Source organism: Muscardinus avellanarius (genome assembly GCF_963383645.1).
Source record: "Muscardinus avellanarius genome assembly, chromosome: 5".
In the NCBI taxonomy this organism is placed as follows: Eukaryota; Metazoa; Chordata; class Mammalia; order Rodentia; family Gliridae; genus Muscardinus; species Muscardinus avellanarius.
The window spans coordinates 13,327,695-13,344,888 of NC_137790.1; the positions used below are offsets into that span (position 1 = coordinate 13,327,695).

At 49.9% G+C, this 17,194-nt stretch overlaps 1 protein-coding gene across 1 annotated transcript in view; it reads right to left on the reverse strand.

The window, feature by feature from the left end:
- HUNK (hormonally up-regulated Neu-associated kinase) overlaps window positions 1-14,810 on the reverse strand; it is a gene marked incomplete at both ends in the record, with an annotated part of 124,255 nt that extends 109,445 nt beyond the window's left edge. Inside the window, one exon of the mRNA XM_080696779.1 lies at window positions 14,559-14,810. Within this exon, the coding sequence (XP_080552905.1) occupies window positions 14,559-14,810 (252 nt within the window). The remainder of the gene's footprint in view (window positions 1-14,558) is intronic.
- Window positions 14,811-17,194: the final 2,384 nt, after the last annotated feature.

The window sequence follows — 17,194 nt, forward strand, 5'->3', positions numbered from 1 at the left end:
TATTTGAACATGTTTAAAAAAAACCCTCAAATATTCTCAAATATACCTATAACTGGACTTTTTTATGAATTTTAAAATGCTAAATCCAAAACACTTAAAATATTATTATAAAAATATTTAGGCAAGAGGTAAATAGCTCAGTGGTAAAATGCAGTCTCCAGCAACACACACACACACACACACACACACACACACACACACACACGTTATAGTTAACCATAGGAAAAACATTGATATATCTGACAACTTATATTTTTAAGTAAATATGCAGCTGAGTAATAAGCCTCTTTGAAATCTGTAAAACATCCGATTATTAGAAAGAAAGTTCGATTCTTAGGAAAGATTTGTTGTTCCCAACACTCTCGGGGGCACTCTGTCAGCTCCTTAAATGGCCCTCTTTGATTAAAAAAAAATTAAATTAAGACATAAAATATATTTTGAAAAAGGAAAAAGCCACCTCATTCCTGATCTGGGAAAAAGTCTGAGAGTAATGAGTTTGGTGGGAATATAGCCACACAGCACTTTCCCTCCAGAGGGAAATTCAAGTTTTAGTACATCGAATTGGCCTTGGAATTGCAACTACTGCTCACAAATGTTAGTTTTTAATAGAATAAAATGTCATCCTATGGGAATGGCACATTACAAACCTCGAGACGTGTATTCACAACGAGCTTTCTTTATTGGTATTATTAAATGTAAATGTCCAACTGAGCACTGAGTCATAGACTAGTTTCTCTGATTAAATTTTTAACCCGCTCTTGGAAAGCTCAACTTTTACATGCGAGCAGCAGTCACTCCAAACAAACCCCAGATCGCATCGGTGATCACTTCTCATTCTCCATTTGGTTTCTACTAAAGTAGGTCCCAGATAAAATGCTAAAATATTCTGGCCCCAGACTCAACAGCCAACTGTTTCCCAAAGTTTTATTCTCACCCCAGGCACTTCCTCATTCCCTGTGCCAATGTCCCTTCTCAGCCCAAATAAGGATTATGGCAGGCTTGGGAAAGCAGGTCTGATTTCAGATAGGCTTCATAATAAGCCAAGCAAAAGCTGGGGCATCCTGTTTTGTTTTTAACAAAGATGCTGTGTAGGAAGACGATTTGACAAGGAGAACTTAGGGACTGTTCACAGCGCTACGCAAGATGCTTACAGCGTCAACATTCGATGCGAAAACCTCTCTCCCCTCTTGTGGATGCTTCTCCCTCCAGTGCAAAGGAAAAGTACTCGAGTCAGACTGAACGTTTACTTGAGCTGCCAGTCTCCCCTGCTTCCTTCACTGAGAAAGTCTTGAGAAAGTCTCCTGCCAAAAAGTTGCATGTGTTTATATTTATAATTTGCATATTATTCGTTTATATTTAATATTATATATATGCAAATGTGCCTGGGTGTATATATTTAAAACATAGATATACATATACGTACAGCTGCCTTTTGTGTGCATACACACCAATACACACACACACACACACACACACACACACACACTCCTATTAGCTCAAGCTCTTAATCTCGGAATGAACACATCAAAGGCAGAAGACCAGTACCATAGAGGTAGGAGAGCTTCCCTGGCTCCCCAAGACCCCCTACCTCCCCAGGACCACACCTGGAGGCTGTTCCCTCCCACACACACACACAACAAGCATCCCAGTAGTTAAGCTCAGAGCTCTGGGCTCTCATTCATCACTGATTCCATGACCTGATTATCTACTTGCTAATACTTTCATTTGGAAACTCTCAGGACTCCAAATGCTCTGATGTAACGTTTTCTTGGGTGAATCTGGCTTTGCCAGTATCCCAGGGGCTTTCCAAAATGTGGGAATTCCCATGCTACACTGAAGAGCGTTCTAGGCAAATCAGGGTACTGGTCAACCTATTCTGAGACATAAAGACATTAGTACTTAGCACCAAAAGCTGCCGTAAGGCATAAATAGTCTCACACGGCAAAATGTCTAGGACCTGGCCCAGCAGATGGTGTGAGATCCATAAATGTTGATCATTATTCTCATTATCAGTACTGTATTACTTCCTCCCAGTCAAAGCAAAGAACAAGTATTCAATTCTTTCCTGTAAGTTTTTAGTGACTGAGAAATCCCCTCTTCTATTCCAGGAAGATAAGGACTTCAGTAAGAACCCGAACTTTATCCTATCATCCCTAACAGACAGCAAGACCACTTGGTGGCTCTCTGTGCGCAGTGGACATCCATTCTTACTGCCCACTCTCAAAGTACTGTACAGAGAGCAAGTAACCAGAAGAGGTGCCTCATGGAACAGGAACGTCCAAACGGTGGCAGAAAGGTAACCTGACAGCTTACTTAAAGGCCGTGAGGTAGGGATCTAAGACAAGCAGAACTCGGGCAGGGGATTAAAATGGGAGAGGAAGCCCAGGGAGGGAGACTGAAATCAATCCGATGGCTCAGAAAAATGGGCGAGAGAAGCAAGCAGGATTATAAAATGTTTTGGGAGGAATTTGGCTCAGGAGACTAATAAACTTATAAAAAAAAATTATAGTCAAAGAGACAGACTCCAAAACCTACATATATCTCCATGGGAAACATCCAAAGAAATGTATGTTTGCAAATAGCAACTTCTCCCATCTGTTGCAGTGTTGGTACATTTTCTCAGGAGAGAGCTGAGGGTCTATTAACAGTCCTATGACACTGCAAAACATTTGTCTGCTCCTTGTTGATCACCTGTCACTCTGATACCTAGGTAACAAACTTAACAAACTTAACAAACCTGTGGAGACAACATAGCTATTTCTGGGCCAGGGTTTTTCTACGGGGTGCCAGCAAAACAACCGTTCATCCTCGGGCATCCCCAGAAGCAGCATGGAGAGAGAGAAACAGCAAAAGCCTGCTGATCCGAAGTCTGCCAACCTGTCTATTACCACCTAGGAGGCTGTCCTCACGTCCCGGGAAGATTGAAGCTTTCTCTGATCCATCTAAAAACTACTTACCGAACACCTTCTCTGGGTCAGGTGCTACTCAAGCCACAAGGATAAAGCAGTGTCCATTCCTCATGGGACTGACAGTTCAGTGACATGAACAAAAAATATACCAATGTATAAAGATACACCAAGAGAGTCAAGGGATGATAAGAGTCAAGTTATGCCCCTCTCCCAATTCATGGAGTCCAAGCTCTCATCCCTAACATATGACCCTATTTGGAGACAGGGTCTTTACAGAGGTCAATCAAGTTAAAGTGAGGTCGTTAGGGTGGGCCCTGGCCTAGTATAACTAGCATCCAAAAGGGAAAATTGGACACAGAGACAGATACACATACAGGGAAGGCAATCTGAAATGACACAGGGAATAGACAGCCATCTATAAGCCAAGGGGAGAGACTCAGAACAGACCCTTCCCCCACAGCTCTCAGAAGGAACCACCCCTGCTGTTATGCTTTGAATACAGAATGTCCCCTGGAAGAGCTCATGTACTGGCACAAATGTTCAGAGGTGAAGTCACTGAATCCTGAGAATTCTAATCTCATCAGTGGATGAATCGGCTGATGGATTAGTGGACTTACTGGGTGGTCAGGTAGGCAGGTAGGGTGGGCTGGAGGAGGGAGGTCACTCGGGGTGCAGCCTTGGGGTTATGATGACCCTCATCCCTTCTCCCCTCTCTCTGCTTCACACCACCATGCCCTGAGCTCCCCAGATGTGAACGGGCTTAACACAGGCTCAAACTTCTAAATCTCTAGAACTGTGAGCACATCAATTTTCCTTCCTCTGAGTTGCGGTCGTCAGGTATTTTAGGGTCACAGCAGTGAGCGTGCTGACTGAGACACCTGCCAACCTTGAACTTGGACTTCAGGCCTTTAGAACTGGAAGCCCATGAGCCTCTGCTACCTAAGACACCAGGTCTGTGGGACTCAGACCTGAGCAAACCAACACAGGTGGCAAGAAGCACTTTGAGGAGAGAAAGAGCAGGGAGTGACAGGGACAGGGGCATTTCAGGGAAAGTGGTCAAGTGAGGCCACGGAGATGCTGATTCTAGTTAGCGGACCCAGTGATTCCTTTCTCCTCCGCCCCCTGCCAGGGCCCCTCCCCAAAGACCTCAGGGGATCCCGGGACGTATTTCTACACATGTGCACACAGTTGACTTAGTGCTTTTGTGTGTGTGTGTGGTACTAGGGATTGAACCCAGGGGCATTCTACCTCCAACCTACACCACCTAGCCTGATTAGCTGAAGCTGGCCACCAATCTGTGATCCTCCTGTCTCAGCCTCCCAGTACTGGGATTACAAGCGTGTGCCACCACGCCTGGCGACTTAGTCCATTTTATGATCCTATTACATGATGACTCTTGGTCCTAAAAAGCTTTTCCCTTCCCTCTATATTCCCCTTTCTCTTTCTTCTCTACCGCTATCTTTTTCCATTTGGGCTGCTATAGAAAAATATCAACTGAGTAGCTGATAAATAACAGGTATTGCCAGACATGATGACGCACACTTATAATCCCAGTACTGGGGAGACTGAGACAGGAGAATCGCAGGTTTGCAGCCAGCCTCAGCAACTTGTGAGGCCATTTGCAACTTAGTGAGTCCCTGTTTCAAGATAAAGAATAAAAAATATGGCTGGGGGTATAACTCAGAGGTAGAATGCCTCTGGGTTCAATCCCCAGTACCACAAAAAATAATAAATAAACAAATAAATAAATAACAGGTATTTATCCCTCACAGTCCTGGAGCCGGGAAGTCCAAGCTCAAGGCTTTAGCAGAGTTGATGTCTGGTGTCTGCTTCCTATCCTACAGAAATGGTGCTTCCTTATTTTGCCGTCATATAGTGGAAAGGCACTAACCATATGTATGAAAGCAGATCCAATTACCTCCCAAAGGCCCCATCTCCAAATACCGTCCCACTGGGGAATTTCTACATGGGAATATTGGGGGGAGGCACCGACATCCTGACCACAGCAACTACGCAGGAAAGGCAGTACCCATGAATTGTACTGCCTTTCCTGAGCAGAGATGGATCCGGAGTGGTCTTGTGTCCCAGGAGCCAAGGCGTTCCAGATGTCTACACTCTTATCATGCATCTCGCCAGTGGCCCAGGCAAAGCAGGGCTGGGGCAATCATCAGGCACGCCTCGACCTGGATAACTAGGAACTCGGCTGGATAACTAACCCACTTTTCCTGATATATCTGCAACTTAAGCCCCGTGCACACTGATGCTAACAGAGTGGCCCAAACCCTTACCCAGCAGTCCTCAAACCTCTCCAGTTAGTACAGCTGAAAAGGACAGGCAAGGATGCAGTGATTTATAACATTTGAGGCAGATAACTCCTTTTAAATTTTCACAAAATCCACGGGCCCTTTCCCCTGAAATATGACTACATGCATATGATCTATAGGGGTTCGTGGGTGGCCAAAACTCATTAACATTAACTCATTAACTCATTGCTAGTTAGCAAAGTTCAGAGAAATAGCTTCTGCAGGTGGCAAGAATGACCAAGAAACAAAAACAAAAAAATGAAGGACGGGGGAAAATAAAGGAGGCTGCAAAATATATCACTCACAGAGGACCAATTTTCATACTATATAAAAGAGCTGTGATGAATCAATAAGAGACCAAAAAAAAAAAAAAAAGAAAAAAAATGGGATCTAGACATGAAAATAAACAGAAACTAAGTACACATTGTTATAAATGAATGAAAATACACAGAAAAAGTATAAACAAGATATCATGTTTAATCTACCAGATTGCAAAAGATCAAAAAACATGAATATACTTTATGTTGGCCAAGATGCAGAAAAACAGACATCACTATACCAGGTTGTTCTGAGTAGAAATTATAACAACTTCTATGGAAAGCAATTCAGCAACATTTATCAACAATTAAAACAGGCATGCTTTTTGGCCAAGATGAAAAATTTACCTCAGATATTCTGAAGACATTTACAAAGTGACAAAAGAGCCTAGATATTTATTACTGCATGGCAAAGGAATAACAACAACCAAAGGAAAAAAAATGCTAACAATCTAAATATCCATTAAGAAGGAATGGTTAAATCATCATGGCACCTCCATTGAATGAATACTATGCAATACTGAAAATGAATGGGGCTATAAGGAGGGTAGGAGTAATCAGGATACACGAAGGGCTTCAGATAATGCAGGTGAAACCCCAGTGGACCAATGAAGAAGGTCTGGCAGGCAATGTGGTGGGGATGAAGGAAGGAAACACTTCCATGGATACTGTATACATATGTAAGAATACCAAAGCCAATCTCAATGTCATGTGTAGGAAAGGGGAAGGATTGGGCACAAGCTGAGGGGAAGCTCGCCAACTGCTGTGTGCAAGTATGTCCCCACCACTCTGAAGGAATTATGATGTGAGGCTACAATGCACCGATAAAGGCATAAATAAATAATAAAATAAAACCAATGAGGCAATTCTGCAGTAGTTATGGAAAAGAAAGTTCAAGACATCTTGCTAAGTGAAAAAAAGCAAGGTACTGCCGGGCGTAGTGGCACATGCTTGCAATCCTAGTATGTGGGAGGCTGAGACAGAGCATCACAGGTTCAAAGCCGGCCTTGGCAATGTAGGGAGACTCTCAGAAACCTAATGAGACCCTGTTTCCAAATAAAGAAATAAAATTGGGCTGGGGGTGTAGCTTGGAGATAGAATGCCTCTAGGTTCATTTCCAATCACAAAAAAAAAGTAAGGTATTGAACAGCATGTACAGTATAAAACGCTCCACACCCAAATATTTGCAAATATGTACGTGGGCTTGCTTGCAGCTGGGGCATCTCTAGAAGGATGCACAAGAAACTAGTTATGGGGTTCACTTCCAAGGCAAAAGTCAAGAGCTAAGGAGCACCTAAAAGGGGCAGCTACTTCTAACTGAAAACGCCCTCAAAGCCTTTGAATACCAGACCATGTGTCCCAAACCTTCACCAAATATATCTTTAAAACACACACAATAAAAGTAAAAAAACTGACATAAACCCAGCAACTAGAAGTGCACAGGCAGGCAGAGTGGGCATGGGGGAGGTGCCAAGAGGACAGTAAAGCTGGCTCTGCCCCGAGTCATCTTTTGTCCATCAGGAGATCTGAGCCATTAGCCTAGCTGCCTAAGCTCCAGTTTCCCACAGCCCCTCAATCCTGTGCCCCGCACTCACTGGTCAGTGGGGACAGGGCTCTTCCAGGAAAGCGCCAATGTCTCTGAACTAGGCACACAGGGCGACGAGTTAGCCAGACTCTCCATGGCCACAAAATTCTCCAGAGAAACAAAACCCACAGAGGAACAGAAGCAAGCCCTCAACCTACACAGACCAAGGAACATGACCAAGCCCCAAGCACTGAAACTGAGGAGCACCCTGGGCCAGCACTATTCCCTGGACAAGAGTGTGTGCCGCAGAGAACGTGTCCACAAGCAACCTCTGGTCAGCTTGAAGGTCAGGAAGCTGTCCACTATGCCAAAGAAGAGCCCGGGCTTGGCCCTGTTCCTCTCAGTAGGCAGAAGACTCTGGGCAGGACCAGAAGGGCTTCAGACAGTGGAGGGGAAACCCCAGTGGAGTAAGGGAGGTGGCCTAGGGGATCCCGGGGAGGGGCAATTAATATTGCTATTGTTACCCAGACTCCCCTTTCAACCCTGAAGTCCTTCCTCTCGGCTGCTGGCTCCTGCCTGAGCTCTTCCCAGGAACTGCCTTAAGGCCACACCCTCCCGTGGCTACACCCCCTCACAAAGCCGTACTCTCCTTGTGGCCACACCCCCTCACGAGGCCACACCCCTCCCAAGACCACACCCCCAGAAGGTCACACCCTACCTGTACTCACACCCTTCGCAAGGCTACACCCTTCCCGAGACCACACCCTCCAGTGGCCACACCCTTTCCATAACCACACCCTCCCCCAAGGCCACGCCCCTCCCGAGGCCACTCCTTTCCCAAGGCTTGGTCCAGGGAGAGAAATAAAGGCCTGATTTGACCCCAGCTTGGACAAGGGCCGGCTCAGATCCAGGGTCCCGCAGGCCTGGGCAGGGCTTTGAGCCTGTACTGCAGTGCAGCCTCAAGACTGCACAAGACTCCTCTGTCTTCCCCTCCCCTCCTCTTATAGGTATGGCCTCTGCCTGTTTTTCCCAGAGCACAATCATCTCCTTCCCAGGGCCAACTTGCCAGGAAATCACCTGGGATGCAAGGCTAACAGTGTAAGAAAGTGTCCTGGGTTGAACTGTGTCCCCTTGGAAGATACCTTCAAGTCCTAACTGCAGGGCCTGTGAATGTGACCTCACTTACACATCGGGTCTTTGTAGATCTCATCAAGATGAGGCTGTATAGAACTAGGCTCAACTCTGAATCCGAGGACCGGTGTCCTTCCAAAGAGACAGATAAGAGATCAGAAGAAAGACACGTGAAGATGAACACAGGGATTGGGATGCGGCAGCTCCAAGCCAGGGATGCCAAGGATCACCGAAGGACCTGCCCTGGGGCTTCAGGGACCTTCACTAAGGTCACAGATTCTCAACCTTCTTCGGCTTATGCCATTGTGGGCCGCCATGGACGTCAGTGTGGTGATTCCTCAGAACACTGGTAATGAATCCACCATATGCTCCAGCTCTGCCACTTCTGGGCACCTTTCCAAAGGACTGGAATCAGAATATTATAGTAATAGATGCATAGCCATGCGTATAGCAGCACAATCCACAACGGCAAATTACAGAACCAACCCAGGTGTCCATCGACAGATGAACGGATGACAAAATGATGATATACGCACGCAATGGAATTCTTTTCAGCAATAAAGAAGAACAAAATCATGTCCTGTGCAGGAAAATGGATGGTACCGGAGAATATCATGTTGGGGGAGTTTAGCCAGTCACAGAAAGCGAAGGGTCGTATACCTGTATGTTTTCTGTCGTGTGTGGAAGCAAGGGCGTAACCTGGATACAAGAGGGACTTTGATAACGGAGGAGAAACCCCAGTGGAGGGAGGGGTGGCCACGGGGAGGCTGGAGGGGGGCAAAGGAGAACTAATGAAGAAACACTTGCACTGACGTGACCATACATACGTAACAATACCAATACCGATCTCATCCTGTCTGGGGAAGGGGGTCCAGGGGAGGGAGCCAGCCCACCGAGAGCTGTGTGCATGTATGTCAGTACCACTATGAACTACATTATGTGAGACTACAATACGCCAACAAAAGTATAAAAAATTTTCCTCTGTGTCCCCCCCAAATCTACCTTCGTCAAAGGAATAAAAAGACACAGAAGCAAATCTGCGTTCTTTTATGTAACCGATATTTTGTTCTAAAACTTTCGGGATTGGGGATATCGACCACTATGGAAATCTATAATTAGGACTTCTGGCCTCTGGTCCTTTGTGAGAATAACTCTCTGTTGTCGAAACCAAACCCCAGTGTTGTTGTTGTTGTTGTTGTTGTTGTTGTTGTTGTTGTTTTTACCACTTCTTATAAACCCCCCTAGAAACTAACAGAGAAAGCCATAGGGAAAATCTACTCAGAGCATCCCTCTACGCAGCCGATGCAGGTAAGAATACCAGCAAGTGGATCTCACTTGTTCAGTGCTGCCAACACCTAATGAGAAAATGCATGGAAGATTCCAAGTAAATCGTAAAACACAATACTACCAGGTGGCGTCTGTGACCAAGGAGAGGCAATAGCGCTCTCAGTCTGTCAAGGTCTCGCCCTGCACGGGTAGAATTCAAACCCCGGCTTTCCACCTCTTGCCTGCTGGTCATCTTACCAGCCAACAGCACCCCATCAGAAAGCATCAAATTCAACTGAGGCCAGCCAGCCCTTGAAAGTGGCCTAAGCTGGAGCTGAAAGGACAAGAGGTTGTACCAGTTAGCTAAAATAAGACTCACCGATTGGGTTGCAATTAGCCAAGAGACCAAGTCTCTGTGTTACCATGAATAATCAAGATGGGGTGTACATTTCAAGGAAAATGAGACGTCATGCCCAAAACCATCTTCCCGTGGAGAACACCCAGCGGGCCCCTCCCTGGGGGTGGGCACGGATGCTGCTCCCCACCCCTGGAATGGCCAGCGGCCGTGCCGCCCGGGAATAGGAACAGGGAGAATTCGAGAGCTGCGCAGACCTGCCTGAGTCTGATTGGTATGCAGGAGAACCAACACCTGCAGAGAAAATGTAGGGTTGTCCTCCTCTTCGTGGGCACCGTCCTGCACTCTATGCTGACTCAAAGCCCCCTTTGAAGTCCATGGGACCCGCATCAGTGAGCACTGGGACTCTTCTCGCCAATTTTCACCCTTCCCCAGCACTTCACAAAAAGATGCAGCAGGGCAGGAAGTTCAAAAGAATGTGCCCGCAACTCCAGTATGCAATCTGGGAAATTATAGGCACAGCCTCGTCACACAGGACGCGCCGAGCAGGTGCCTTGGCGAACGCCTCCTTCCTCGCCGAGAAGTCCCTGCTGGGGACGAATAGGAATTTCCAGTTCTCGAAGCATTTCTTGTTCCTCCGGAGCTATTACCCCTTAAATTTCTAGCACTTAAAAAGAAATCCAGGATTGAGCACCTGTTTGTTTCAGAATGACTTGCTAAAAACAGATCTGCCAAAAGGCCACCTCTAAAATTAGTCATATTTCCTGCTCCGCAAAACATAGTAAATCATATTTTTAGTAACTCCTTCGCTCCGGGTACCTGTCACCGTCAGCGCTCCGAGCGTGATTATTGGCAACTTACTACGTGAGCGGCCCTTACTTTTAGCCAAAAATAGCTCTAACGAAACTGATAAACAGGCTTTTTATTTAGAAGGAAAAAAAAAAAGCAAGGGTTAGAATGAGATATTTAAGCATCTAAACCAATCATTTTCTCTAATTTTGTCTCTTAATCTCAAAACCCTATGCCTGCCTTACAAACGCTTTTCTCGATCACGTTTTTCCGACCATATTTTGTCAATTGTGTGACAAGTATGTGCCGCCATTTCAGGGGTCTCAGGAACCACTCCCAGGGGCAGCGGGCAGCACTTCTCTGGGTCTTTCGAAGTCGTGACCCACGCTCCTGCTCCTGCAACTGTGTTCTCTGTCCCAAAGCCAGAGAGAGCGATACTTTTCACAAGCTGACTCTGTGGTCCTTTTTCTTTGTCTCAATCAACATCAGCTCGGTTCGACCCTGACTGAGAACGAGCCCATTAAGAATTCCATGGAATCCAATGAACTATTTCAAGATTTACTGAAATTGCATGAACTCAAAGCCTGAAATCGCACGAACTCAAAGCCAAACTCAAAGCCGAGAGAGGGCAAAGTTAGCAGGAAAAGGGCTATTTAGATTCAGATTGCTTCCAAACAAACAACTTCAGAGACCAGGCAGGCAAAAGACAGCCTCCATGGTGGCTGAAGGGGGCAAAGCCCAAATGAAAGGCAGGAAAAGCGGCTCCTCTTTGGCATGCGGACTCAGACAGCAACTCCCAGCAAACTAGAGATGATTTCACCCAAAGCGCTTAGGGAATGTGCTGCCAATTCAACACACACACACACACACACACCAGCACCACCACCACCACCACATACATCATACCACACCACTGCCACCTCCCCCAAGGCTGCCAACCGGCAACACTCTGAGTTTTGACACAAGTCTACCCCAAAGTGCTCAGGTAAAACTTGGGTCCCCCCATCATCTTCCTTTTCTGTCCTCTGTCTCATGAGAACTAATATACCAAGACAAGCTGCCCTAAACCCTTCCACTTGGAGCGGACTGTGAAGAATATGGCTATTTCTCACTAGAGTGCCCATGAATTCATTCTGTCTTGTGTCCTTTAAAAAAAAAAAAAGGAGAAAAGGGAGGAGATTTATTCCAAAGATACACATGGAAGGAGGAAGAAATGGAGGAAGGAGGAAACTACCCAGGTTCCTACCACATCTTGCCTTGATCTGCTGGTCTGCATGACCCTCCCCCAGGAGGAAGCTAGCCCTCTCCAGGGCTTACCTGTTGTTGTTGTTGTTGTTGTTGTTGTTTTGTTTGTTTGTTTGTTTGTTTGTTTTTGCTGGGGATGGAACCCAGGGGCATTCTACCTCCTAGCTATACCAGGAGCCCTATTTTTTATTCTTTACTTTGAAACAGGGTCTCACTGAGTTGCAAAGGGCTTCACTAAGTAGCTGAGGCTGTCCTCCTACTGGTGATCCTCCTGTCTCAGCCTCCCCAATGCTGGGATTAGAAGCGTGCACCACCAGGGCTGCACCAGCCTGAGGCTGCCTTCACCTCTGTTTTGGCCTTATTTTGTAAGGCAATAATGGGGACTCATTAACTCAGGGATCCTTCCCACGCAGAATATGCACCCCTGCTCTCCCCTCCCCCCCAAAAAAAACCATTTTAATCTCTACAATCTGCTAAACCCCACACCTATTAGTTAAGCATTAAAGGTGTTGGGTTTGGAAGATAAACGCTATGAATAACGCCATTGTTTCTTTAAAGCCGGCAATGGAGTGAGCTAAAATCCAGATTTCTCCAGAGCACTGGTTCTCAGGGCTGGAGGGGGTGGGGGGGGGAGCGCACAGCAGAGAAACCAAGTTTTGCAACATAAACATCCTTCCCTGGGCTCCCCTTCCCCCTAAGACCCCGGGTCCTCGGCCAGACCAAATCGATTGCTCCAGGGCAATAATTTCACATCCAATTAATAGCTCCCCTCACAGCAAAGATGACATGAAAGTCATCATTTAAGAGATAAGATGGGAGGGAAAGAAGCTGAGTGCCCGGGGGTGTCTCCAGACTCCTCATTTGGAACCCATTTGGACAGTAATTCCCCACATTCCAGGGGGCCCAGCCTCCAGCTCCACAACCCAAGTGCTGGGGTAGCAGCTGAACAAACTGGGGGGAGTTCAGGAGGGCCCATAACTTTACGTTTTAGAGCAAAAAATGCACCGGTGAGGGGCCAGGGCCATGGTCCAGTAAGGGCGATGGAAACCAGAAGCCGTGGAACCGGACCGGAGAGATACCCGGTACCATCCCCATGATGGTATCAACATAAAGATCAACCTCCTTTTTCTAGATTTGAAGGAGGAAATAAGCAGGACCCGATGGAATTCTATACTTCCAAATGAAAATCAACTTCTAGCAGCCGTTCACACAGAGACAGAAGGGATCTCGCTGGTGGACAGAGCATCCACAGACCCACAACGCAAAAGGCACGCAGCCTACCACAGACTCGCGAGTAAGGCGCTCCTGGCTCCCTCTGGATTCCAAGGAGGTTTGGAGAGGGTTTTGGTATTTGTTATTTTGTCCCCACTCCTCTGAAGAGCTACTGAAGTTGAGTTCACTTTGCACACTCCCTTTTTGAATGGAAATTCTGGCAAAAAGCACTTTGAAAAACTACTCCACTCCAACCAGGGCGTGATGGCACATGCCTATAATCCCAATATGTGGAAGACTGGGACAGGAGGATCACAGGTTCAAGACCAACCTCCACAACTTGGGAGCCCCTCGGCAACTTAGTGGGACCTTGTTTCAAAATAAAAAGTAAAGGGGATGGGGGATGTAGCTCAGAGGTGGAATGCCCCTGGGTTAAATGCCTACTCAACTCTAACCCCACTTATCCCAAAATAAAGGTGCGCCCCCACTCGGATCAGCAATACAAATAGAAGATAAAATATAAGGGTGTCGGAGGCCTGCGCTGGAGGGGCTCCCAGGCAAAGTGGGAAAACAGCGAGGAAAACTAGGCAGAAAAAGGCCAGCAGAGTATCATGGTCTGTCACCAGAGGTGTCCTAGGACAGCAATGCCAGGAACCCCGGGGTGCACAGAGGGTCCCAGGCAGAGGGGACAAGAGCTGGCTCTCTGGCTGCTTGCTCAGACCAGGAGCCCAGAGCTCCCCTCCTCCCTCCAAAAGGGGGTGCTCCCCCTCCAAGTGTGAGCAAGCCCCCGGGGGGGGGGGGGCGGGGAGTGTCTGGAGTCTGAGACGAGGAGCTGGGCAGCCTGCAGTAGCTCTAAACTGGGGCAAGCCGTCGGGCCCGCAGGTACCAGCCTGCAAAGAAAGCCGCGGGCTCGCGCTCTCACGTTTCTTCTCACAGGTCTAAGTTACACCTGCGACCTGCCCGCACCTGGCCTGGCAAAGCCCTGGCTTCTGATTAGGCTGGAGGAGTCCCTTCAGGTCTTAGGGTGGGGGGGCCCTCCTTTGCTTCCCCTGAAAGACTGCCAACCTCGAAAGCCGAGGGGAGGGTCTTCGGTACCTTCTGCCCAGAGCGTAGAGAAGGGTCGAGCTCAGGGAACCCCAAAGGCTCTCCTACCCCGGGCATAAGGACCCAGGTCCTCTAGCCTCCCCTAGCTGGGGGAAGAGCCAATCCCCCGACCCCAGCGCCCAGACCCCCTCCACCAGCGCCGGTGTCCGCCAGGTGGCGCCCTTCGAAACGCAGACGTAGGGACCTCTTCGCGGGTAAATCGGCCCCCGGCCCCAGCGCCGGGAAACTGACCCCAGACCACCCATCCCCGGGGCCCAGCTGACCCCTGGCGGGTTTCCGAGCGCGCCTTGGGCTCGACCCCGCTTTTCACCAGAGCGGAGGGCCGGGCAGGGGGGAGGGGGAGGGGGCGCCCGGGCCCGCCCCGCCCCCGCGCGGCGCCCCCGCAGCCCCCGGCCCGCTCACCTTCTCGCCGGTGAGCACGTGCAGCCCCTCGCGCACCTTGGCGAAGGAGCCCTCGCCCAGCTTCCTGCTGCCGATGAGGTAGCTGCCCACGCGCTTGTGATGCTGGAAGTCGCGGAGCCGCTCGCGGGGCACCCCGCTCACCCAGGCGGGCAGGAAACTTCCCTCGCCGGCCGCCGCGGGCCGGGCCGCCTCCTCCGCGCCGCCCCCCGCCGCCGGCTCGCCCAGCAGCCCGTCCCCCGCCGCCGCCGGCATCGCGCCCCCCGCCCGGCCGCGGCCCGCGCCGCGCAGACAATAGCGGCGGCCCGCCCCCGGGAAGCCCCCGCGCCCCCGGCGGGGCCGGCGAGCCTGGGGGGGGGGGTGCGCCCCGGAGCCCCCGCCGCCGCCGCCGCCGCGGTCCCCGGCTAGCCCCGCAGCCGCTGCACCCGGCGGAGCGCACGGCCGGCCGCGGGCGCGCCGGGGAAGGCCGCCGAAGAAAGCCCCATTCAGTTTGAATTTGCAGAAATTCAATCCGATCGCGGGCGGCGGGAACGGAGGCGAGCTCCACTCCGCAGCCCGAGCACTTTCAAATCCCTCGTAGCCCCTCCTTCCCAGCGCGCAACAGCCAGACGCGCCCCGCGCCGGAGGGCGGGAGGGAGGGAGGAGGGAGGGGAGGACGGAGGGGAGGGGAGGGGGCGGGCGCGGCGAGGCCACCGGGGCGCCTGGCCGCGCACACGCGCGCCCCCGGGCCGCCCAGGTCGGGGCCGCTCGCCCGGGGTCTGGGCTTGGGCTTTCTGGACCTTTCGGCGGTGACACCCCCCCCCCACCCGGCGGGGAAGGGAGGGAGAGCGCTGCAGCCCCAGGGGCAGTGGGTTGGGTTGGGTGCCCGGCCCGGAGCCTGGCACACAGTAGGGCCGTCTGGCTGGCTGGAGGGATGGGTGGACGCGTGGAGGACGGCGAGGTGGCTCCGATCGCTGGGGGTGGGGGCGCCTCCCTAAGAGCAGGGACTCCAGGCCGGCGGCCGCCCCTTCGCCTCCCGCTGAAGCGCTGCAGGACGAGCTGCAGCCGCCTCGCCCGTCCTGGACGCTTTTGTTCTGAGCGCCTGGCCGCGCTCGGCTCATTCATAAACAATCGCGGCTGCTCCGGAGACACGGACACCCCCTTCAGGATCCCCAGCGCCTTCCCGGACAACAAAAGAGGGGTTCGGGCGGGGGAGCTGCAGGGGGTAGAGGGAGGGCGCGGGCGAGCGCTACCTGTTGAGGCCGGAGGGGTGTAAACTTAACCTGCGCAGCGGGGGCGGGGGATTCGTCCTGGCGGAGTTCCTCGGGTGGTTCACTCCTCCTAAACGAGTTACGGCATCCATCGGTCCACCTCTGCGCCGTGAGATGGAGCGGGGACGCACAGTCGTCATCAATCCGGTCTTGGGGCTCCCTGGCCTGTCCGAAAAGTAACCCAGGGAAACGCCCATTTCCTATTTTAAAGAAAATTTCAAATGTGCTACGTTGAACCATTCATGCAACAAGTCGCCGGCCTCGTTCCAATGACAGAGCGCGTTATTTGTGTTTTGCTGCGCGGGTTCATTGTTCCCGTATCGACGATGCTTTTCTCCCATGTTGAAGATACAATTTAATTTTTTTGTTTTTTTACTTGTGTTTAAGGGACTTCCTTATCCCCACTCTTCCGCTCCTTATGATTTCTGAGCTGCTCATCCAATGACTGTCATGTTTCTAATTCAATAATTAAATATGAAGAGGGGGACCGGGAACGGTGTCAGTAGCGGCGTAGTGTTGGGCAAAGGTTTGATGAATGAGGAATAGGGAGGTCACTCTGGGGCCAAAACCATTCTGAATCTTTCATCACAAAAGGTCTGGGGTTTCTCCACTCCCCCAGGTTGTATTTTTTTTTTCAATTCTTTTTAAATTGTAGGACAATCTCTTTATGAAAAATTGGAGACTCGTCTGTTAGAGTGTAAGGCAAATTTCAGAGTCTGTTCATCAGTGTCTTTATGGCAAAATAAGAACAAAATCACTCCACACAAATGGTGGCACCCATTTACAGTGAAATGGAGACTTTTTGTTTTCTTTCCTAAAATGTTTTAATTATCCTTTGGTGGAGGCCAGGGAAAGGGTGAAGAAGAGAGAAAATTCAGGCCCACTAAATCTTTTTCTAGCCTACTGCCCCGTGCTAATCCCTTGAGCTGGGATAGATGCCAGAGAGAAGTTCAAATCCCACCCCAGCCTGGGCTTAGCAGCCACTTTTTGAACCACAGAGTCCTGTTCTCCGAAATGGCCTTGTTTAATAAGGAAAGACTCCAGAAATTCCATAAGACAATTTAGTACAAAAAGACACTGCATTGCCCTCCCATTCGAAATGTGGGAAATGGCTGGTTGAACCATAGAGGTGCAGTAGCATGAAGAGGATTCCACTAATTAGCCCAGACTAAACTGTCGCCTCCTCCTCCTGGAGGTTCCTGCTGGGCATCACTTCGTCACAGTGTCTTCACCCAGGATCAGCCGTCCCTCCCCCCACTCCTGTACTCTGCTCTCCTGGCCCCCAGCCTGCTGCCTCTGACCCACTCCCACCTGGCACGGGTGTTCTCTGTCCCCCCAAAGCCATCCCCACCAAGGAGCTGCAGGAAGCTCTCTCTCGCTATGGAGCAC